We start from the raw sequence: 25,672 nt of genomic DNA, 5'->3' as shown, positions 1-25,672 counted from the left end.
ACATCCCATACATGAACCACAGACAAGCAGCGCACGCAATCTTCCAAATGGGTTTCCTTGACTGAAATATACACTGATGCAAACGCTTAAACGATATATTCTTTAATAATGTCCTACATATTTTCCAGGTTGTTTGTATTAGTAAGAAATCGACTGCTGCACTTTTAAAGCGGTAAAAAGAAAGCTGAGATTCTCTTGATAAGGAAATTTCTTGCATTTAAGAGCAACCAAATACGCTCTCATCTTTATATTACAGGTGAGCAGTGCACTATCGGGATCAACATCTTGCACGTATGAGAGCAAGACGTTGAGACTAAGTGGTGTGGAGACGTCAATAAGGGCAGTAGAGGGTCAGAGAGGTTCTTTCTTTTTTTTTAAATTTGTTTAAAAGTTTGAACAGCTTTCCAACACTGGTGGGAGAAACCAGTTTTCATATGTTAGCAAGAGGAAGAAATCTGTAATGCTGTAATACTTCTTCCTCTGTTGACAGACAATCTGGCTGAAGCTGGCAGCATCTATTCAAACGTCACTTCAGCTGACCTCTCCATAATAGATAGGTTGCTGAAAAGGCATCACACACAAAATGAAACAGGTTTAGGTACGTTTAGAGAAGGATGGTGGAGTGAAGGACAAAACCCAGTATGTGCAGTGCAATCATATAAAAAACATATAATACAAAGTAATGTCTTTTTATATAAATACTTATATTGACTAATATAACACTGTCTGGGGCAAACATTCTCAAAGGGGACTGAAGCAGTCACAGTGTACAGGACATGGCTCGTGGTTAAACTAAAAATAAATAAATAAATAAAATGGTAATAATAATAATTTGTTTTGCAGATGTTCGACAACATTCAGTGTAACTATAAACATATAAAAGACATGATGTGATATTCCTTAATAAATAAAAACTGTTAGTGGTGACAAATTGTGGTATGAGAGGAATGGAACACTTCAGAATGTGCAGTTATTGGAAAATAATCAGCTTCTTGGTGGTAACAGTTTCGCGCCAGGTTATTTCACATTACCACATCATTGATTATTTTCCTATAACAGCACGCCCCGTCATCACATACGGTGTTATGAAGTGCTGTATGAATGATATATTAAGTCTTAAATGCCTTATCCTATTCACCTTGATTAACAACATAACTTACAATACAACTTAACAATAATAAAGATTAACTGTTTCCCTGCCTATACTTGCCCTCCAATGAATTAACCGATAACTTGAGTTTACAAACTACAAACAAACCTTGAATTACCAATCATTAATCCAACACATACAGACGCCAAGTCTAGAGAGGACGTCTTCAAATACGTCGTGCTTAAACCAACCAAACAAACAAACAAAAACAAAAAACAGAACAAGACTGACACCTAGTGCATCATGACAGAAATTTCACTCAAAGATGTAATGCAGTCATGTATTATTATGTACAGAAGGAAGCCATGAAATTTCAGTAAAATATGATAGCATAGGTTAACAGTTGTTAACAATCGTGAATATTAAGCGGTCCCAAGCAAATTCTGATCCCATGCTCTGTATCTTATACCTAATCATGAGATGGGAAGGGATGGCTGGGATGAATGAGTTAGCAAGGCTTAGCCCTCACTCACTTAAAAAAATAAACAAATAATAAATAAATAAATACATACATACATAAAGGCCCAGTTTTTGCCATCTGCATCATTTCTTTTGCTTAAATGGTTTTTTTTTTTCTTTTACTTTTTGGAACAACAGCACCACCAGTGGTTGGAAGAAAAAAATACATGTCTCAAGTTGAGACCAGGGCTGACTTCTTTCTAGCCCTGAGTGTAGAGTCCCATAGCAAGTGACACCAGGTGATCAGGTGATAACACAGAGTGAAACGCCCCCTAGATTTGCTGTCCACTGGGGATCATTTATTAAGACACTTCACTGACACATCATCAGCGGTGATTGAGAAGAAAATACAGTAGTGGGTGCAGTACATTTACATTTATTCATTTACATTTATTCCTTTAGCAGACGCTTTTATCCAAAGCACCTTATAAGTAAACACGAACAATGTAGAGTAAGTATTTGAAATCATTTTTTTCATTAGATCCAAAATACTTTGGAGGAAGAAGCTAGGTAGGGTTAGCTTTTGTCTTTACTTTGTTACTGGCCCCCCAACCCTAGACAGGTAGCTACGTAACAAAGGACATGCAAACGAATGTAGGAAAAAATGTCAAACATGGGCAGAGTGAAACCAATTTTATTGCCCCCCATTGAACATGTTTTTAAGCTCTAAAATAAGCTCTAAATAAAAGTATTTTAGATCATATTGCTTTTCTCTTGACTTTATTTAAATATGTGACCGTGAAGTAATCCAAAAATAATCAGATTACATTACTTTCATATTGTGATACGTGGATTGCGTTGCTGATGACATTTTTATGAAGTAATAACTGTAACAGAATACATTTGTAAAGTAACCTTCCCAACCCTGCTAGTGGATACCATTAAGGACCAGTAATGGTAGTGGTTTGGTTAGCTGATGGTTTGTAATGGTATTTGTAGTGGAAAACATTAGAATTTCTGTGATGGTTTCTATTGGGGTTTTTTGTTTGTTTGTTTGTTTGTTTGTTTGTTATTGTTTTTTGTTTTGTTTTTCAGCAGTGTAGATGTATTCAAGGTCGGTCATTTTCTGTCTCAGCTGCCCAAAGTCAGTAAGACTTGAACAGTACATCTATTCTATAGCGAGTATGGCACAAGGATCTTAAGATTCAGAAAAATGTGCTTAAGCAGTGCTTTGCATTTTTGTCCATTTAAGAGTGCACATTGCCGTGAGCATGGCACGGAGATATGTTCGGCCAGATTAGATCGCATCTACTCCTTTAGCATGATATTTGTTTATTGATTTAAAGAGCCATGACGCCAAATAATGACTGGAAATATCTTCACTATTAAACGAGCGGTCTAACCGAAAAACAGAAGTCAAGTGCGCGCTGCTTAGTGGAAGTAAACAACTGACCTGTTCTTATGTCGCCCCCTGTAGGAAGAAAGCTGACATGACCGAAGGCTGCATGAGCGTGGACCTCTGTGTTGCCAGATCATCTTCCAGACGCTTGAATGTATTTTTTAATGCTTTTGAATCAGTCTTAAGAACACCGAAATGAAAAACACAGTTTTTATTGACGGAGCAAACTGCGCTCAGTTCAGCCTGATTAGTGTTGCCAGATTGATCATTTTACCTTCCACTTAAGCTATATTATTTAGTTTGGGGTTTATATTAAATATGGGGAGAACCTAATGAACAGGAGAGAACGATATAATTTGGGTAGTCTATACTGTGAGTACCAAAAGGCTACTTCTCTCTGTGTGTGTATGAAGTCTGCGTTTAAAGAGTTTAGAACACAGGACTGGGAAATTGCTGTCGCGAGAAGATGTAATATTTTATAGACTATATCATCTGTTTGTATATGCATGTGTGAGATAAGCATGTGGGGGGAGGATTGGAATAGTAAACACAATACAACATGGCAACCCAGACCCCACTCTGTCTCTGTGTGTGTGTGTGTGTGTGTATATGTGTGTGTGTGTGTGTGTGTGTATGTGTGTGTGTGTGTGTGTCAGCGCAGAGGAGCGGATCAGGATGGCGGAGTGAGGGGTGAGAGGATGAGACTGCCCAGCTCCGTCCTGGTGTCGGTGTCTCTGTTTACGGCCGAAACCACGGCAGCGCTGTACCTGAGCTCCACGTACCGCTCGGCAGGAGATCGGATCTGGCAGGGCTTCACGCTGCTCTTCACGCTGGTGCCGTGCGTGCTGGTGCAGCTCACCCTAATCTTCATCCACCGAGACCTGAGCAGAGACAGGCCGCTCATCCTTCTGCTGCATCTTCTTCAGCTTGGACCTGTCATCAGGTAACTGGACCTCTTACCTTCTGCACACATTCATCCCGGAGGTGTCTGCTGCTCCTGCTGTCCAGCTGTAGCGAGGCTTACACAATAACTGTAGGAAATGTTTTATTAACATATCAGGCTGAATAAATAATAAATAAGCAGGATAACTGTCAGACATATTGCGCATTATAGATAGCTGCAGAGTTATTAATCAGATATTAGATGTAGCTCATGAGCACACTTACATAATGAAGCAGATTTGGTTTATTTTCCTTATTCATGCTGATCGCAGCCAGGAGACGGGTTTTTCCTCTTCTTTATTGGACAATAACAATTTAAAGTAGGCTATATAATACCACACTCTGTTTTATGTCACTGTAAAGAACCCATTCTTCTGATTTAAAAATTATAGTTTGGATACAGTCCAGTCTGAAATGATTGGAATGGCAAGCCATTCAAATTCAATTTATTTATTTTGTTTTTGTTTCTGTAGACTGAAGACATTTGGGGTTTGAGATAAAAAAAAAAAAAAAAACGATGAATATGAGAAGAGAGTTTACGAATTCCCTCGTCTCAGATCCATCTTTTGATCTCAACCCCTCTCAAAATGTCTTCGGTGTATAGCGCAAACAACGAATCGGCCTTGCCGTTCCAATAGTTTTGGAGGGGACTGTGTATATAAGAACAAACAGAAGGGTTCATTCCGTGTATGCCGTCTCGTTAAGGGTTTCATTAGGGCTGAACTGAATAGAAGTGTGTGTCCTGATGACATCAGGACTAGTGTGTCAGTGTGTCACTGGGATGCTGTAAAGCAGTCAATATTGCAGCAGCTGTCCAGCTGTTCCTCCGCCTCATATCGAGTGTGTATAATTGATACATTGACATTGCCTTCTGTTCCAGTAGGGTTCAGCCGTGTGGCCTGTGCTGTCCTAATCAGATAGCGCGGGTTGGTGTTTCAGGGCTGTCTGCAGCTCATCAATAATTAATACGTTCATTGTAATAGCCTTTCTCACAATGACTTGTAGAGATCATTCAGATACCGTCCCCTAATCGGTGTTTTAGAGGCCATTATGTAGGGGTTTTTTTTTAGCACAATGCTGTGATCAAAATACTACGAAGGCTAAAATGTCAGTTTAAAAAACAAATGTTTTCATGTCTGTACTGTGCAGTGGAAGAGCAGCCCTTTGCATTTGAAATGTTAGACAGGGAAACGGTCCAGTGGAGCTTTCAAGTGCGCTCCCCCAGGCAGAATTTATCTAGTCTCTGTGCTAATGAAGCACTGGATTGATTGCTAATAGCACAATTTAATGCGATGTGCTGTGCTTAAAACACACTGCATAAGGATGTATGATGACGAGTGTGTTAGTCTGCTAGAGAGCGTGCCCTTAAATAAAAACGATCGTTCGAGGACAGTGTATTTGTGGTCGTGTCTCTTACTATAGAAGGAAATGAACAGGATGTGAGCGCACTGCTGTGTGTCTTCTGTCCCTCGGGATGGTGCCGTTTTCAATCGAGATAACAGATCTCATGAGTTCTGAAAAGGCATCCGGATAGTTTTCGCCTCGGAGTGAAATGGAATTGTTGCACAGCAATTCCACACTACGAAGAAGGCAGTAAATCTTGCCTTCTCACGTCTCTGGGGTTAATCGATCAGCTTCGAAGACTATTACCGGAGCACGTTTGAAGCTTTTCACTTCCTCTGTTCTATTGTGGTGTCGCAGTATCCCAGCGAGCGCAAATATATCCCTATAAAGTGAAAAGATATGGAGATTTTGTGCTCGCTGGGAAATCTAGGCTAATTCTAGCATAGCTTTGTGTCACGCACAGGTTGGATCATATAATCGGCGATATAATATGTGACAGAGGAGTACGCTTACAAGTGTGGTGAATGTCGAGCTAACTTCCTGTCTCAGAGCTGATCTTTATTTTCCCTAAACTCCTCACAGAGGATAAATTTTACCTACCGAACAGAGCCGACAACACATACGGAATATCTTACGTATCGCTCGGTATGTTAGCTAGTCCGTCAGTCCGTACAGGATTTCACGGAGACCCGTAAAAACATTTACCGTGTGAAATGCGTGATACAAAGGTATTCTGTGCAGGTTGTTAAATTCGAACCTTTTTATTTTCAGTAGACCTGCATATTTCATGTAGCTAGTCGGAAATAGTCTTAATAGCAGTGTCATAACTAGTACATCTGAATGTTAGCCAATGTTTGACGGGTTTATTTTACCTAGACATGCTAGTATCAAAAGTAATCTATCCGATATTGGCATGTAGCGTACGTCCTGACAAGACATCATTGTAGATCAGAAAAATAACTGTATATTTACACAGACTGTATTTCTGTAAGTTGTCTATTCATCTATGCTTTTACATGAACAGAAAGATATGACATTTGAGGGTGTACCTAATGATATACCGAATGAAGTAACTTTCTAGTTAAGTGTTGATCAGCAAAACAGAGTACGTGGTTATGCAACACCCAAAAAAAAACCATTGAAACCTGGGCTGAATGGTTTGATGAAAATGTAGATCATGTGATACCTAATCCCTAACCCTAATCCTGCTGCTTTTCAGGTGTTTGGATGCCTTTTGTATCTATGGAAGCTCGGGAAAGATGGAGGAGCCGTATGTCACCATCACTAGGAAGAAACAAATGCCTCAGTGTGGCCGGGCTGAGGAGGTGGAACATGAAGTCGGGCAGGCCGAGGGCAAGTTGGTCGCTCACCGAGCAGCCTTCGCACGGACCTCCGTCATTCAGGCCTTTCTGGGCTCCGCCCCTCAGCTCACACTGCAGCTCTACATCTGCGTGCTGCAGAGAGATGTTTCCATTGGGAGAGGTGAGGGAAAGGTCATAGACATACACATGCTGGAAATGCTGGAGCTGGATGGTATTTATAATCCGATTGTATTGTTATTACTCTCGTGGAGAATGTGCTCATCGACAGCCCCAGCACTCAAATGATTTCTTTAATGCTACGTGTTATGCTACAGCGTTACATACACGCACTCTTCTTGAACTTTCTTTCATAACTGGATGTGTTGATTTAGGATCCTGTCTCTTCAGGTTATCCGGGTCTTACTTGCGTGTGTGTGTGTGTGCGTGTGTGTGTGTGTGTTCCTGAACTGATTCAGGAAAGGCACACCTTTTCTGGTATTATTTGTGAACACACATTGTTGCAGGAAGGAATACCTGTTCTAAAATCTCAAACCTTAAACAAACCTTACTTTCCTGTCTGGTCGATATTGTTCAGAATGTACAGAGGACCTGCTACAGAAGCCATGATGGACAGCTTGAGTTGCTGAACTACGACCGGTTGGTTCTTTTGTTGCATTAAATGTTAGAGACATGAGTGTATTAAAAAACAGGTTTTTTATAATATATTGCTGGTGCGTTTTTCTAAGCTAGTGCAAAACGTACCGACACAACCCACAGCCGAGATCATCGTCCGAGTGTTGCTCGATAGTGTCAATGAATCATTTCAGAGTCCGGTCTCTAAACGCACACGCAGCGCATGTTTACTGATTGCTTTTCGTGTCAAACTCCACGTCAATGCTACGTTCTACGGCTTTGCCACATGGCAGTGAAACACTTCACGCCACAACAAGCGAACCGCTTCCTTGAGCTTTATCTCGAGGATGCACGCTGGAATTTGAAGGATACGTGTATGTAGATAAAGGTCAAAGGAGCCAGTGTTGTTGCGGCAGTTTCCTTCTGTTTATAAATGAGATAAGTGCTGCTTATATCCAGCAACTCAAATGAATGAAAAGCCAAAAGCATGCATGCGGGTGGTGCTGACACGTAATTTATTTATATAGCACATTTCACCAGTTAAAAATCTCAAAGCAGCTTCAGAAAGGAATAACGGTAGAATTATGAACTAAAACACACACACACACACACACACACACGAGGCAGTGCATAGACACAAAGATAACATGACATAAGGACAGCATAAGCAATAGTCTGGAGCAACAACGAGACCGTAAAAGAGAAAAAGCACTACTTGGATACTGTTTACAGAACGAGAAAATCAAACGATGCGAATCAAAACTGAGATAATAAACTAAAAGAACAAATGGTAAATATATCGTTCCTGCTTCAGCTGCTTGTTATAAACGCTGTCATGTGGGCACTTAATCTCACTTTGTATGTTGTAATTGAGCCTGAGCTTCTTACAGATTCTATTAAAATCGCGCTCTATTCTCGGAGAGAGCACGCTAGAGCCGAGGCACCATTAATTGCATAGTACACTACACGCTGGGAACTGGAAACAGGGTTGGCAGGAGCTTACTGTCCTTGTTATTTATAACCCACATATTGTAATGTATTGGCACCCTGTCCAGGGTGTACCCCGCCTTGTACCCGATGCTCCCTGGGATAGGCTCCAGGTTCCCCCGTGTCCCTGAAAAGGATGAGCGGTATAGAAGATGGATGGATGTATATTGTAATGTTTGTTTACATTAATAGCAGGACGGTACCACTTAAAAAGCATAAAGATGCTTTGGACCTCAATTCATGTGAACAGTTATGCTATGATGGCTAGGACTACAATCGTTATTATAGCGTTATTCATCAGTGAACAGTGGAGAAGTTCAACACAACAGACTTCATGTAGAAACTGTATATCATGTAGAAACCCTATTTGAGCATGTAGTATTAGCACATTTATAGAATGTATTGGCATGAGATTGGCGTGTCCAGAGTGTCCGTAATGTATGAATGTGTGTGTGATGGATTGGCACCCCGCCAGGGTGTACGCCACCTTGTCCCTGGGATACGCTCCAGGTTCCCCGCGACCCTGTAGGATAAGCGGTAGAGAAAATGGATGTATGGTCGCACTGTTTTACAATAGTATCAGTGATAGAACCGAAACAGAATTATTTACACCTAATCAGAATACTAGCTCTAAAGACTAGCCCAGAATGTGCATCTTGTACCACTTCTTGAAATATTATTGTCAAATTTACTCTGTTACAATGAAAAGAAAGCAATATTCAGTTCCTTAAGATCATGTGTATAGCAAATGTTTGCACCTCATACTCTATTTCATACCAGTACCTACACAGTTTGTTGTATTTTCTGCCGAGCGGTGATTTGCTGACCCAGCGCTATGTAACAGGGCCTCAAATGAGCATGCAGGAATATAAACCTTCCTCCAGATGGAGGATCACTGCATGTGGCATATCATTTGGGAACTCTTGGCCAATAATGCAGTAGGTAAGGATTAGTGATGTGGAGAGGAATTCACCGAAGGCCATATGTTTGCGGGGTTGTTGCGGATCTGGTTGTGTGGTTGAGCGATTCCAGGACTAATGCAGCAGGAAATTATATAGTGCACATCAGGTACTGAGGAAGGAGCAGGAACTAGATCAAGAACTGTGACTAGTTAAGAAACTGGAACAGAAATAGAGAGTCAGCAGTGCTTGGGACTGACCAGAATTAGGGACAGGGAATGATATCCTTTATAACAGGGGTTTGACCTCTGTAGTGAATTTGAAGGTATTCCCAGGATTCTGTACTGAAATCAGGCTCTTTGATTAGTACAGAGGAGAGTGTTCCTCAGAGGGACACTGTTGAGGGACTTCAGGAAGGATACGAGGGATTTTGGACTTGGAGGTTGGCAGAGACTCCAGCTGCGGATTGGGGGAGCTTCAGTGGCTTCCCCTGTTGGCTCAAGCCTGGACAGCAGGCTAAGGGGTCTGAGGACGTGCTGCTCCACTACCCTGTTGATAGGTGGTAAAGTCAGGAGATGGTGTTGTAACCATATGCGTAATATATAGGTTGCACTGGCAGAGAAATTCATTGCCAGCCCCAAGGAACCTCATCCTAACTCAGCAAAAGCGGTAAGTCATGAGGGATTAATGTAGCGGAATAAGACATATATTAAGAAGCAGCAGAGGCAGCAGGAGAGCATGATGTATTGATTACTAGCACAGGCCTAAATGTGGCAAATAACTGAAGCTGCCACTGCATCTAACTAATGATCTCAGCATGGCACTGTGTTTCCACTTGCTCTTGGTGGATTGCATTACATGAGCGCTACAAGCAGGTGGATGTCATTTCAGAGCTGATGTTTAAGATATGGTAGACAAATCATAGTTAAAGTCCATGTCAAGTATATCAGTTATTGAACTGAGATTAAAACTAGGAAAGACTAGAGACCTGACTAGAGTTAGTACCAGTCACTGGGGACCTCGGAAAAACAAGGGGCGTGACTATAATTCCTTAAACGATTCAACAAATGCATGCATGAGACGTTTTCCCGTCTCTCATGTATATAAATAAACAACAAACCCGTGTGCTGTTATAGGAAGATAATCAACTATGCAGTGTCACCCACTGGGTGATTATTTTCTAACATCTTACGCTTAAGTGTTTTATCTTTTTTTTCTTATTCCACAGGAATTATTCAAATTATTACATAACATTTTTATATATATATATATATATATATATATATATATATATATATATATATATAATTTTTTTTAAATGAAATATATATTTCATACATTCTTCACATCTCATATAGTGGAATGTCATCCCCTCACCAGCCTCCCAAAGACTTTTCCATGGCAGAAAACCCGAGTGTTACAAAGCACTGACGCGGGAGACTCCTTCCGTAAATGTTCAATAAACATCTCCTCAGGGAAAACTCAGAGAAGTCGTGAGGAACGATTAGCGAAAAACTTACACCTGGAGCTGGATGAGGAAACAGAGTAGAGATATTTCCCAGATTTATTCATATTTATTCAAATTCCTTTTCATTCCACCAACTCTTTCGTTCTTTCTGCCTCATGATATACAGTACACTTCCATCCATCCATCCATCTTCTACCGCTTACTCCTTTTCAGGGTCACGGGGAACCTGGAGCCTATCCCAGGGAGCATCGGGCACAAGGCGGGGTACACCCTGGACAGGGTGCCAGTCCATCACAGAGTACACTTCCCTGTCTTCCCAAATATCTGCATCTCTCTAACGCTCTCTTTTTCTCTTTCTCAGGCACCCTGATGGTCATCTCTCTGCTCTCTATCGTGTACGGTGCGCTTCGCTGCAACATCCTGGCCATCAAGATCCGTTACGACGACTACGCAGTGTCAGTGCATCCTGCGGCGTACGTGTGCGTGCTGCTGTGGCGTAGCTTCGAGATCGCAACACGTGTCGCTGTGCTTGTGCTTTTCGGCTCCGTGCTGAAGGCCTGGCTGCTGCCGGTAGTCCTGCTCAGCTTCTTCGCCTTCTTCCTGCAGCCATGGGTGGAATTCTGGCGCAGCGGCTCACCGTTCCCCGAGAGCATCGAGAAGACACTGACACGCGTGGGCACGGCCACCGCGCTCGCCATGCTCACTTTTCTGTACGCCGGCATCAACGTTTTCTGCTGGTCGGCCGTGCAGCTCAAGCTTGACGACCCTGATCTGATTGACAAAAATTACGGCTGGAGGCGAGCAACCGCTTACTATTGTATACGCTTCGTCGAGAACATAGCACTCACATCTCTCTGGTTCACCCATCGCACCGAATTTTATCGACAAGTAGACGCACCAGTGCTGGAGCTGCTGCTGCTGCTTAGCTACGCCCTTGCTGTGTTCTTCATGCTCCTCTTCTACCAGTGCTGCCACCCCTGCAGGCACCTGTTCTCCTCCAGCCCAGTGCAAGGACTATGGGAGTGCTGTGGCTCACTAAGGATGCCGTCTGTGTCATGTTCCCAACCTGGATGCACACAGAGAAAAGAGTCATTCGAGAACCCCGAGCAAGCCGTGGACCATGAACCAATTTCCACCACTAACGGAGACATCAACCAGTGTCTGTGCTGAGTCCCTAGTGAAGCGCTAAAGAGCCACAGTATAGATGGAAAAATGGCGTAGGTGGCAAATCACTTGGATTCAGCTGAGATGCTTTAGCTGAGAATTACTGTGAAACAGGCACAAACTGAGGACAAATGGAGCTGTCAAACTGTGACGAGCCAATCGTGACACTTTCCTGAGATGGATTTTTTTTTTTTTTAAGTGCCCTTTATGGACCAGAATCTTGATTAGCCACTGATAACTTCATGTATGTTATGTGGATTGTGTGAAAAGTCTTTATTTGTTTAAGACAAGCCAGTCCGCATGGTTGAGGCTTGGGTTATTTCAGTTCTATTACTGAATGCATTTGCTGTTTAACGTTAACAAAAAATAGAATATAAGCGTATACGTATAAAAGACTCCTGAACGCAACCTTTACATTCCACGCGCATTTATTCCTTTGACAAGCAACTTACAATTACAGTAGATACAGTCCAAGCAGTTAAGGGTCACGCACTCATCACTGCCACATATTAATACCATTTTATCACCTTAACTGATACATTATTTCCAGATAGTCAGCGTTCCACGTTTCCTTTTTCTTGGCTTTAACTGTACATGCATTTACGGTTTTAACTGTGATTTCACATGTATGTAAAACAAATGATTCATGCGTACACCAATGGAAATGCTTACACTGGCGTTAGTTAAGCTATAATCATATCGAAATGCCGTTTGGTGTCCTTGATAATTGGTTCATCCCCTGTGTTCTGAAGAGTTTCTGTTTTATTTACAAGCTTCTCAGGTTTATACCTCGATTATCTCGTCTTATTATGTTTATTGATCATTTACCAGCATCCGTCTTTCAGAAGGATAGTGTATGACGTCTGTGATGGTGTGTTTCTATCGTACAGGTTTGAATTATAAAGGGAAGATTTTGGGAAGATACTTTAAGAGGTCTGTGTGTTCTATTTCTTTTTTCTTTTTCTTTTTTTTTTTAATGTATGATTTACTCCGTTATTTAACTGTTTAATTATCCGCACGTATATTTTGCGGTTCTCTTGCTTTACAAATGGAAAGGGACCACGTTTGCACACTGTAGAGGAAAATTAAATGGCTTTACGCAGGCAGGATGATTGTATTTAAGCTTTTGGCGCCCTCTGGTGTTTGGGTAAATGAAGGTAACTTTTCAGCTGGGCAAAGTCGTTTTAAAATGTGATCTACGAGCGACTGCTTGTTACAGCTTTCTTCTGTACGTGGAGTCTGAGACAATAACAAGAATAAAAAAAATGTAAAGACCAGAGAACTTTGTGTGTCTTTGTCTCCATAGAAACACAGAGTGTAGGTGTCTCTGTGAAGCCATTATTTGGGTTATTATTAGATATTTTGTACAAATGATTAACAATGAAGAACAACTGCAGTTTTTTTTTTTATCTGTTTCTATCTCTTAATTATTCTCAAGTGTTACACTGATACACATCAGATGACACACACACACACACACACACACACTTTAGATTGAGGAACTGTGCTTCATCTGTTCTGTTGGGCTGATATTGTCAGGCCTGTTCAACTTCCTCCATGACTCACTGCCTTAAATACCAAACGCCTTTCACTTCTGTACCTCACTCTGTCTTTTTTATATCTGCAGGCACACACACACACACACACACACACACACACACACACAGATTCATTTGTTCTTTCAGCATGGGCAACTTTGCAGCAAATGAAGGACTATCCATCTTTGTTATTGTGAGTCTTTTGTTTCTGAATATGACTCCTGTTATTTATATAGTTATATACTAGATATATTACAGTTATATAGTTATTATTGTATGTTACCGTATGTTTTAATATTTAATTTCTGTTTTATTGAACTCTCAGAGTTGTAAACGTGTTGTAATGCTGTTTTCTCTTTAGCTGGTATGGCTTGGAATCAATGCTTACCTCTTTGTCCATTTCTACATGGTGTTTCTGGTGGATCGTTTCTACTACAGCAGGGAAATCCTCGGGGTAAGGCGGAGAACTCGTGCTTAAAGTGTGAACAGTACAATATCCACTCACTGAGCAGAGATGTTAACGGAATGCCTAAATATTCAGGAAGTGACAGGGTCGGGAGGGTTACTTTAAAAATGTATTCCGTCACAGTTACAAATGACTTCATAGGAGATAATAATCAGTAACGTAATCCGAGGCTGACGACGTGAAAGCAATGACAAATACAATACAAAAGCAATACAAAAACTTGTATTTAGAGCTTATTTTAGAGCTTAAAAACATGTTCAATGTTTGGATTTGTTTTAAATGAATAAATAAATAAATAAATTCTACATTCTTTTCAATGTCCATGGAATGAAATAAAATATCAGATGCCATGAGTGAACCTTCTGCCATCATGGACACATTTGAATGGCCGTGTAATACGAAACAGTGCGATAAGATGAAATTAAAAATGATCGTGTATAGACATGGGCGTCGACGCGTCGTTTCGACTCAGGACGGCTGTCATTGGCTGCTGTTGTCAAGCAACTGTTTAACACCGTACACACCAGCGCTTCACATCCACGCGTTCACTGAGAGGAGGATAACGGTTGAGAGGCAGGAATTTGGTCAGTAGTTGCTGCAAGTCTTTTAGATCAATCAGTTGGTGGTTAGATCAACCACCAATCAGTGTGGGAGAAGGCGGGAATTACAGAGAGGGGTTAAAGCGATGCAACTACGTGCACAAATGAAACTAAATGAAATGTTCTCAAATTTAGAAATCCCGGCGCTTTTTTCAGGTCTGAAAAAGAGGACGTGTCTGGGGAAAAAGCGGACGTATGGTCACTCTAACAAAAGCATTTCAGGGAAATTTTGTCTTCATTTCTACCAAAATTCATTCGCGTATGCACCAGGATGAAATGAAAAAAAAAAAATCGTAATCCTGATAATATTCCCATTTTTTAATTATATGTAGACTGAAAAAAATGAAATGATTAGCATGCCTCTTAATAGGAATGTGTCAGTTAAACTCGTAAATTCAAATTTATCAGTTTAATAAGTTTGAATTTATTCAGAAAGGACAAACTCATTACTACCCTTGCCAAATATTTACTGTTTGCGTAAAAGAACTACCAGCTTACTTATTTGGCTTTTAAAACGCTGATATTATTAATCCAGTGTATGCAAAACCCCCAACCTTAACCAACAGACAAAAAAAAAAAAAAAACCTTTGGCAACAAGTAGCCCAAATACTTGGACCTGGCAACCCTGCTAAGGGAAGTACACACTAATTACAAATAAAGTATTGGAAAGCCACTATTATAGTCTACATATATATATACTTCAGCTCACAAAATGTTCTCAGTTTAATTCCACAGTTCTTCAAGAAAAACTAATTAGCTGGGAATGTAGAACACATCCCAGAATGCATCAGGATATTACTGTGCTTTTTAATTCATAATATCAGACCTTACTGTAAGATAAAAATGGCATCAGTTGTGGGGTTTGTTTTTTTTTCATGCGGTACAGAACGCAGAATATGCCGTGAAGCATGTGGTACAGCTTAACGTAGATATAGCGAGATGTATCACTTCTCTATTTCAGTTACTATTTCTTTAGACGTACTGAATTTTACAACACGGCTTTCTCATTCTCATTTCCCATGTGGGTCTCTGTAGCATGCTCTGCCCTGGGCGAGAGCTCCAGCTGCATGTCTGAACTTTAACTGCATGTTGATCCTCCTGCCGGTCTGCCGCAACCTTCTGTCCTTCCTCCGGGGCTCCATACAGGTCAGACAGAGCCTCAGGACTGAAACTCAGTCACAATGAATGAATCATGAGTAGTACAAATACAAAAAGGAAAACTGTAACACTGTAACACTGTAACATGGTAGCACTGTAACACTGTAACACTGTAGCACTGTAACACTGTAGCACTGTAACACTGTAACACTGTAACACTGTATGTTTGGATGTTTGGGTAGTGCTGTAGCCGTACGGCCGCCCGTCAACTAGACAAAAACATCACGTTCCACAAACTGGTGGCCTACATGATTGCCTTCCACACAGGTACCATTCAGACCTAAATCTGCTTATATCCTACATCAGAGCTAAACCCTGAACTGCTTTCTTAAAGAGTTGGCAGCTCTATGACCGTCTCTCTCGTGTTTCTCTCAGCGGTGCACACCATCGCTCATCTGTTTAATTTCGAGCGCTTTGAGTCAGCTCAGCGGGAGGACAACAACAAATCACTGCCCCACATTCTGTCTTTGATTGGCAACAAGGACAATGAGTCTTACCTCAACCCGATCCGGTCCCCTGAGACAGTGGGTATAACACTATAGACACACACACACACACACACACACACACACACACACACACACACACACACACACACATCTTACATGGAATATATATGACTGAGTTCTGTCCCTTATGTGACCCACATGTACAGTGGTGAAAGTCTGTGAAAGCTTTAGAATTTGCATAAATATGACCTAAAGCATCCTAAAAGTCTTAAAGTTAGGCAAAGAGATCCCAATTAAACATATCAGATAAAAATATATATATATATTATACTTGGTCATTTATTTATTGAGGGAAATGATCCAATATTACATACCTACAGTGTGAGTGGTAAAAGTATGTGCACCTGTGCTGTCAGTATGTGGTGTGACCCCCTCGTGCATTAATAACTGCAGATAAACGTGTGGGGTAAGTGTTGATCAGTCCTGCACGTCGGCTCGGAGGAGTTTTATCCCGTTCCTCAGTACAGAACAGCTTCAGCTCTGGGATGTTGGTGGGTTTCCTCACATGAACTGCTCGCTTCAGGTTCTTCCACAACATTTCTACTGGATTAAGGTCAGGACGTTGACTCGGCCGTTCCAAAACATTAATTTATTCTTCTTTAAGCGTTCTCTGGTAGAACGACTCGTGTGTTTAGGATCGTTGTCTTGCTGCATGACCCACTTTCTCTTCAGATTCAGTTCATGGACAGATGTCCTGATATTTTCCTTTAGAGTTCGCTGGTATCATTCAGAACTCATTGTTCCATCAGTGATGGCGAGTCGTCCTGGTCCAGATGCAGCAAAACGGGTCCAAACCCTGATACTACCACCACCATGTTTCACAGATGGGATACGGTTCTTATGCTGGAATGCAGTGTTTTCCTTTCTCCAAACATAACACTTCCAAATTTGAACCAAGAAGTTCTATTTTGCACTCATCTGTCTTCAAAACCTTTTCCAATAGCCTTCTGGCTTGTCCATGTGATCCTTAGCCAACTGCAGATGAGCATCGATGTTATTTTTGAAGAGCAGTGACTTTGCCGTTGTAACCTGATCATCATCCCATTGATTGAAAACACCTGACTCTAATTTCTCCTTCAAAGGAACTGCTAATCCTAGAGGTGCACATACTTTTACCCATCACAGATATGTAAAACTGGATCATTTTCCTCAATAAATAAATGACAGAGTATAATATTTTCATGTCGTTTGTTTAATTAAGTTCTAGTTTGTATACTTTTAGGACTTTTGATGAGTTGGTGATGTTTTAGGTCAGATCTATGCAGATATACAGAAAATTCTGTAAATGCCATATGCGATCGTAAAGAGAAATTCTTGTAGATGTGGGAACACTTATAGTACAGGCTAAGAATGTAGAGTAAACTGTGTATCTAATATAATACAATACAAATTACATTACTGACAACATCCTGAGGGAAAAGTCGAATCTTTTAAGTATTTACTTGAATTCTAAAGTATTTGATACGTGCCCTTTTGGTTCATCTCGTGCTATATGAGTGTTTGGAAGTCAGGGTTGATTACGTGAGTGTGTGTAGCGGGATGGTTTGGTTGTCTTTCACGTGGTCACACTGTGGGTGAAATTTCCTCTTTGGGGTCAGGGAAACTGCTGTTAGAACTGGTCACAATGATGAAGCAAGGGTTCAGGTCCTGCTCTCATAAACACACACACACACACACACACACACACTCAGTCATGCTGTCTTGTTTCACTGTGACCATATGTGTTAAAAAAGTACACGTTGGCCTTATGACCTTATATTGGCCTGAAGGGGTCCAGAGATAATATTTTGAAGGAATTATTATTATTATTATTATTATTATTATTATTATTATTATTATTATATTGCAAATCCATTTTTCTAAGGTGTCTCTGAAATTTTATGATTATTACAGGAATAGAAACACCTTTAAATATCGCAGCTTTAATACTAAAGAAGTACTTTTACATTTGGAATAAGATTAACCAGCAAGGTTATTTATTTATTTATTTATTTATTTTAACCAAAGCTGATTCCCGACTACGCATTACCCCTACAATGCAGAATATATGTCCTACAAAATGGACATGCGGTTAACTCTCACAGAGTTTCAGGTAAATAATGTAATCTTAGTTTTGATAATCATGTGTCTTTTTCCATTCTCTTTGCCGTGCCACAGAGCCAGACCATTGTGATGTTCACCACGATCGCAGGACTGACAGGTGTGGTCATCACCCTCTCCCTCATCCTCATCATCACCTCCTCCATGGAAGTCATTCGCAGGTCCTATTTTGAAGTGTTCTGGTTCACGCATCACCTCTTTATCATCTTCTTCATCGGACTGGTGCTGCACGGGGTTGGGTAAGAAGCTAATTATACTTGAAACGTTTCAGAATTTAGCACCGTTATAGTTTCTTCTGTTTTACTGGTGTAATCACGATGTTTTACCAGAGCGATTTTCCGTGAACGTAGTGAATTTCTCTAAAGCTGTGTGCATTATTTCTAACTCCTTCGCATCTGGGGAACAATACAAATTCCACGATTTCACTGGCTTTCCAAATTCGAAAACAAATAAATGTCAACACGAAAAAAAAAAAAAAAACAACCTAAAAACATTAATCACGCCTGAATTCGTTTCCTCTTATTGATTATATTGGACGTTCTCACAGTCTGTCTCCTGATCGGTTGCCTGTCACCAAGTAGTCAGACTTCTTTTACGCCTAAAATCGGGCCGTGATGATTTGATGCATCCGAGCTGACATGTGATGTCATTTCTCACCAAATCCAACACCCCTGACACAGAGCTGCAGTAATTATGAGTTCCTATTATGGGATTGTCAGAGCAACTCACAGCAGCTCAGGATAATTGCATTAATGAGAAATCGTTGCATTCTGACTCAATAAACCCACTAATTTCTAATAATAATGGAAGATTCTGCAACAATAGCTTTAAAGTCGTGTATCAGGGAATAAAACAATACATTTTTACTTACTTTATACACAATATATATATATAGTGTATTTTGTATTATTATTTGTATCTGTGTTATACCAAACCTAATTCCTAGTACATACAAATGTACCTTTCATTTATTTATTTATTTATTTTTATATTGGCATATTTGTAGGAGAAAGTGAAGCAAACGCATAAAACGTTGCATGTCATGTATAAAAATTAGTTTTGCTGTACTCTGAGTCAAATTTTTTTTTACAGTCGGACATTTTGAACCAAACGTAATGTTTTAACTCCTTAAACTCTCCCGAGCAATCAGCAGCTCCAGACTTACATTTCTTATTCTTCTCACTACGGGTTTTATTCTCCTTCTTATTCATTTAACCGCACTTACTTGAACAATATGTGTTAACAGACATAACTGAATAAAAAGCCTAGAGGTTAAGTGGTTAAAGTCTACAGAGCCATGTGTTGAGCAACAAAGGAATGAAGCAACTGTATTCTTGTATCACACTGATATTTGCAACACAGTGATTTGGTAAACACGTAACCTTCCTCTGTATGTGTGTGTGTGTGTGTGTGTGTGTGTGTGTGTGTTGTCACTTGTCAGTCGTATTGTACGAGGCCAGACCTTTGACAATCTAAAGAAGCATAACCCGATAAACTGTAGCAGTCGGTTTGAGAGCTGGGGCATGGTGCCGGACTGTCCTACACCGGACTTTGCAGGAAATCCTCCAGGGGTAAACCAACTTTCCGTGATTACACAAGCCTCCTCATATAAACACACCCGATAACATTCAGCGAAACACACACATAAAGACTGTATATAGATCAGTACTGTTGCACAAAGTTTGCATTACAGCGCATTAAGATTAAAATAATAATAATTATAATAATACCGAAGGACGATGTCAGTATTAATGCTTAGCTAAAGTTCTGAACATTACCAGATGCAGGTATTTTCCCTGAACTTGCAACACCAGGCCTAAAGCAGTTCTACTTTCAGTTCCTGCTCGTTTCAGGCTTATTCGCGTTCGGATCTCGACTTCAGGAAGTCAAACGCACACGTGTTCACGTCTGGTGATTGACCTGCCTGATCAATAATCTTCTACGTTATATTCCTATATAACCAGTGATTGCTTTCTACAGTAGTTTATATTCCTCTTGAAGAACACACCCCACCCCCCGCCCCCTTCCTTTTGAGGACTTGACACACCATATGTCTTTAATAACGTTTTTTTTTTCTGACACTGGAAACTAACTGAGTTTTACTTTATACTAAGTTGTGAGCTGTGCTGTATGTGTAAAAACGAGAATAATTTTCATATTTAAAAATAAATAAAAATCCATTCCTTGTATTTGTATTGTCCATGTATGGTCGTGGTGTTGTTTTACCGTGAGCATTATGTTAGGTCCAACACTGCATACTGTAATGCTTTATTCACAGACGTGGAAGTGGGTCCTTGCGCCGATGATCCTGTATGTGTTTGAGATGCTTGTGCGATTCTACCGCTCGCAGCAGAAGGTGGTTATCACCAAGGTCAGTGGAAATGAGATTCGGCACAAGAACCGCAACAGAATCATTTGATTTCATTGTTAGTAATGCGTACTGAGGAAAATGACTGAGACTGATGTCTCTATAGAAGCCACTTTGCTTAGCCAATAAAGAACTTTGTTTTGAGATCTAGCCCTGGTTTCTTGCTCATCAGGTAGTGATGCATCCGTCAAAGACCCTGGAGCTTCAGTTGAAGAAGAAAGGCTTTAAGATGGAGGTGGGTCAGTACGTCTTCATGAAGTGTCCGTCCATCTCGCAGCTGGAGTGGCATCCTTTCACCCTGACCTCTGCTCCCGAGGAAGACCACTTCAGTATCCACATCCGTATCGTTGGAGACTGGACGGATGCCCTGTACAAGGCATGCGGTGGGGACAAAACCGAAGGTCAGGATGCCTGGGAACTTCCCAGGTAAGAACGAATATTTCACTGAAGGACTTTTCTGTGAATTTAAAAAAAACACAGTTCAGATGACCGATAAAACGAGCTAAAATTTCCCTCAAAGCACCACAAAGCACCTGGAGGAAAACAAATACGGAAAAGAATACTATAAGCTATAAATCATCAGTCGGATATCTGCAAATAGAATCTAAAATGAAGAAAGACGGTGTTACTTTGGACACTAAATGTCTGTCTGCAAACTGCAAAACTAACCATTATAAAAAAGAAGATTATTATTTTAGAGAGAAACTTTTCACACATGGAAGCTCAAACTGCGTGTGCAATCAAATAATACACACGTGACATGTAGACATCCCCGTGACCCTGAAAAGGATAAAGCGGTATAGAAGATGGATGGATGGATGGAGGGAGGGTCATGTAGACATGTGGAACGGTTCTTGAAGCCGGTGTGTTTCTCTGTTTCGTGAGTGGCCTGTTTTTACCGTCAGGGTTCATGGAAGTACTACTAAATTAAACCTCTTTATATTTCTATAAGATTATTAAGGTATCTGTAGGTCTCTGTGTGTGCTGTTGATGGGGAAACTACGTTCTTGTGAAAAGGGGATGTGGCGTTAGCAGGCACGGTTGGAAAGAAGAAGTGAGCAGATTAACGCAGACTTTTGCAATGATTTTAGTAAGAGCATGGGACAGTTGATTTCATCATCACAAACTTTTGCCGCTACCTCTTTTAAGAAATGATGTTCTGTTTTGACATGCAAACAACAACATGCAGACAACAAACTCTTCCCAAAGGTCATGTAGTATGTTTGGGTACTGTCTGTGTGCATATGGGTGTCCTCTGGGTTCCTCCTACCTCCCTAAAGCATGCCAGGACATGGATTAGCTACTTTAAATCGCCCCTTGAGAAAAGGAGTGTGTGTGTGTGTGTGTGTGTGTGTGTGTGTGTGTGGTGCCCTGCAACTGACTAGCTTCCCATCTCAAAGTGTCCCCATGATCAGACAGCTGAGCCCGAGTGTGTGTCTGTGTGTGCAGGGTGGCAGTGGATGGCCCCTTCGGCACGGCCAGTGAGGATGTGTTCCGCTACGAGGTGGTCATGCTGGTGGGTGCAGGAATCGGTGTCACTCCCTTTGCATCCATCCTTAAGTCTGTGTGGTACAAAACCGTCCAGCAAAACACCAATGTGTTCACCAAGAAGGTGAGGCTTCCTCGGTTGCACTGAATTACAAAACGTTGGCAGTTTGGCACTGTTCCCTGCTTCTAGAAAATGCGTATCGATGTAAATAAGTAAATAAGAATACGCTTTCATTGCTCATGCTCTGGAAATGCAAAAAAAAAAAAGACTAGTTCAACACACTTGGCGTTCCATTTGATTTACAGTATACAGTTGTAGGAGAGTGATGATTTATAAGGCGTCACTCTTTAGAGGACGAGTTCCCCGTCGAGTCCGGTTCCTCGTCAGGTTTTTTCCTCATGTCATCTCAGGGAATTTCTCCCACTAGGGTGTTTTTAATCAGGGAGGTTTGGGACGCTCATGCCTCACCCTTGCTCATTAGGTATCTACATGTACATCCAGATCTCTGTAAAGCTGCAGTATAAATTGAATTACATTGACGAGTAAACGGGTAGATCAGGGAAAATACTCAACTGTATAACGCTTCACTCTCTCAGTGTGACGTCCCTGACTATACGTAAAGGCCTGTTAGCTTTTACAGTAAATGTTTCTCTGAACTTTTGACCCTGGCAGATCTACTTCTATTGGCTGTGTCCAGAGACACAGGCGTTTGAGTGGTTTGCAGACCTGCTGCAGTCCCTGGAGCGCCAGATGGGCGAGAAAAGCATGAGTGGCTTCCTCAATTACAACATCTACCTCACTCGCTGGAAGGAGACCGAGGTGAGATCCACTTCCACGAAAGTACAAAAACAAACTGGACCGAGGAAGTAAACCTAAAATGGATCTTTTAGACTGGAATTAGAAAACATGTGTTCCTGCAGAGGGTTTGTTCACTCCCAGTATTTGTAGGATTGAGCGTTTGACTTTGGCGTCTTAAAGGTGTTATAGGTGTAATATTTCACATTTCATATAAACACTAATGGCTTTGCAGGTCTCGCAACGCATTGCATTGGTTTTAACCTTTTAATAATGATGTTTGTGAAGGCTGCTCACTTCAGAGTTCACCACGAGGCAGAAAACGACCCCATCACCGGCCTGAAGCAGAAAACTCTGTACGGAAAACCCAACTGGGAAAACGAGTTTAACAGCATCGCCACCACTCACCCAGGGTATGTGATCGACTGCATCAGTCTCTGACTAATAACATGAGTGTTAAATGATTCCCTAGGGGATTAGACAGGGTTCGGCCGACGCTGAACCGGAGTGCTAGTGAAGGATTTCTGTAAAATCGAAGCGAGCCGTGGGAAAACGGGAGCAAAACTGATCAACATGGGGAAAAAAAACACTGGGTTTTTCAATCTGAACCACCGCAGGTGCTGCAGCAGATCGTCTGTTGCTGCTTGTTTCAGTCAGTGAGCATAATAAACACATTAAATACACTTATAGATGATCAGAAGGTGAACTAATCACTAATCTGGATCTTTATATAGCCTAATTTTAGTTGAATAAACCTGCACTGGAAACTATTCTAGTCACTACAACACTGCGTATTGCGTTGTGCACAACTTCTAATGAACTAATATATATATATATATATATATATATATATTTGTCTGCACTTACACATACCCCAGCGCTAATTTCTCTCTTTATCTCCTTCCTACAGGTGTAAAGTCGGGGTGTTTCTCTGCGGACCGACTCCTCTGGCGAAAGCCTTAGAAAAACAATGTCTGAACCAGTCGCAGGCGGGAGCCGAATTCATCTTCAACAAGGAAAACTTCTAATCCTAGAGATGGATAGAGTTTAAATCAGCTAATCTCTGCTCAGCTCATCTGTAGTGTGTGTGTGTGTGTGTGTGTGTGTGTGATTACCAGAGAAGAAAAAAAAAGAGAAATGTTTACTCAAAACATACTTATAATGGAAGTTTATGGGTGTCTACCGAACTTCAGCGACGTGAGAACGTTTAAAATACGTGAGGAAAATAAATCCGGGATTCCAACACCGGGGCGATGAGTAACGCCGGGTTCGTGTACTCTCCTGAAGATTTTGGAAAACAGCACAAGTTCATCTTTACTATAAGCTTTAAGCGCTAACACGCTAACAGTAGTTCTGTCTGAGGAAGGAATGCGCGGAACAGGACGCGGCGTAACGATCACAATCGGCAACAGATTTACTACTACACCCCGAAATCTGTATCTTTCTCCTGAAGCGTTTTTATTCAGCTTATCCCACAGCAATTCAGCAACGCAAAACGTTTACAAAATGACACGTCTTACGTCTTTATGCATTTATAATGACACTTACTGTCGTTAGTTCCTGCTCTCACTTACTTTATAACAGCTTTAAACAGCCGTTCCTTCACCACCCTTTCCCGCTCGGTCCATCGGCTGAAGTCAAATCCCAGCTTTTTGTGTTGCTGAGAAACTGCAAAGCTCTTCATCCTGAAAGGAAAACGTCCTTCTAAATGAACATCTCCTCTCAGAAATCTTCATACTAACGAGCCGTTTAGCTCAGCATCGATCACGTGCTTACAACAAGCACAGTGTATACTCCAGCCGTCCGGGCCGGAGTCACAGAAAACTAAACGACACGGTGTTAGAGATAACATCCATTCAGTGTCCTAGCGTCGGACGTTAGACTTCCAATTTATATGTTTCGAGTAAATCGGATTTCTTTTCTTTTTTTTGTGTGTGTGTGTGTGTGTGTGGTGAAATTCCTGCCTGTGGTAATCACACACACTACAGATGCACTGGAAGAAGTTTTTTTTAAAAAAACAACATTTATAAATAGCTTTTTTCGGGGGGGGAAACTGCATTCCTGTAAAGGTGATTTAAGGATGGAGCAATGCCAGTAGTGAAGCTGTTGCTACAGGAACGTATATGAAAAGCTGCAATGTTGATAGAAACGGCTCAGAGAATTGTTTTGCACTGATTTTTGTTAGCGATCAAATTCGCGATTGCTGATCACATTTCTATGCGTTTTTTTTTTTTTTTACTCTGCAGAATTACTCAGTAGGCTTTTCTTTCTTTCTTTCTTTCCCTTAGCTGTACCTTACATTACATTACATACTATACCATACCAGCAATCTTTGTGTTTAGACTGAACGAGACATCCTGCTAGAAGACGTGCAACGGGTTAGACGGACTAGTTTAACTCTTCTAGCAGTGAGAAATCACGTTGTGAAACCATTGTGTTGCGAGTGTTTTTAAGAAATATCTGCTCAGTGTTCACAACATGAACTGGACTTGCAAAAGTCGATTTCCTCTTGAATCGCGGCAATTAGGAAGCAACCCTGCAGTGACGAGAAACGAACTTCGACGTGGACAAATCTCAAAGTTCCCCTTCGTTTTCTCTTCAACAACGCCGACAGACAGAAAGTCATGACATCCTCGCAAACACAATTACCACAAATCACCTTTATTCTCAATCCATCCAGAAATGAATACGTCATCAGAGCGGCACGCTACTCGTACTGTAAACTAGACGAGCCTGTGACGGCGTGCAGGTGGTGAACAGGAAGTGACTCCATGCTTTCCTGACGGAACAGAAATATCAGTGTGTATTGTTGAACGATTAACGTCTAGGACTTTCTGTAAACCTTGTACAAAATGACTGATGGAAACAAAACTTGACAAAAATAAAAACCAGTCGGTACTTGAGAGTCATTTCCTTGTGTATATCTCTATTCCCGTGTTTTTAAAGATTACTGAACGCTGTGTA

The 25,672-nt window shown here is 41.1% G+C and overlaps 2 protein-coding genes across 2 annotated transcripts; both read left to right on the top strand.

The window, feature by feature from the left end:
• The first annotated feature begins 2,402 nt into the window (after positions 1 to 2,402).
• On the top strand, positions 2,403 to 11,722 carry xk (X-linked Kx blood group (McLeod syndrome)). Its single transcript, XM_053616441.1, has 3 exons — positions 2,403 to 3,891; positions 6,454 to 6,716; positions 10,884 to 11,722. The coding sequence occupies exons 1-3, from the start codon at positions 3,455 to 3,457 to the stop codon at positions 11,690 to 11,692; spliced, it is 1,509 nt and encodes a 502-aa protein (XP_053472416.1). The 5' UTR covers positions 2,403 to 3,454; the 3' UTR covers positions 11,693 to 11,722.
• Positions 11,723 to 13,243: 1,521 nt separating this feature from the next.
• On the top strand, positions 13,244 to 25,611 carry LOC128602561 (cytochrome b-245 heavy chain). Its single transcript, XM_053616440.1, has 13 exons — positions 13,244 to 13,417; positions 13,586 to 13,678; positions 15,325 to 15,435; positions 15,630 to 15,714; positions 15,823 to 15,971; positions 18,114 to 18,295; positions 19,498 to 19,627; positions 20,335 to 20,427; positions 20,597 to 20,850; positions 21,874 to 22,036; positions 22,586 to 22,732; positions 22,997 to 23,121; positions 23,619 to 25,611. The coding sequence occupies exons 1-13, from the start codon at positions 13,244 to 13,246 to the stop codon at positions 23,734 to 23,736; spliced, it is 1,824 nt and encodes a 607-aa protein (XP_053472415.1). The 3' UTR covers positions 23,737 to 25,611.
• The last annotated feature ends 61 nt before the right edge of the window (positions 25,612 to 25,672 follow it).

This window comes from Ictalurus furcatus, chromosome 27, assembly GCF_023375685.1.
Source record: "Ictalurus furcatus strain D&B chromosome 27, Billie_1.0, whole genome shotgun sequence".
In the NCBI taxonomy this organism is placed as follows: domain Eukaryota; kingdom Metazoa; phylum Chordata; class Actinopteri; order Siluriformes; family Ictaluridae; genus Ictalurus; species Ictalurus furcatus.
Note: the sequence above shows the minus strand (reverse complement) of the source record. Positions and strands in the feature narration are given on the sequence as shown.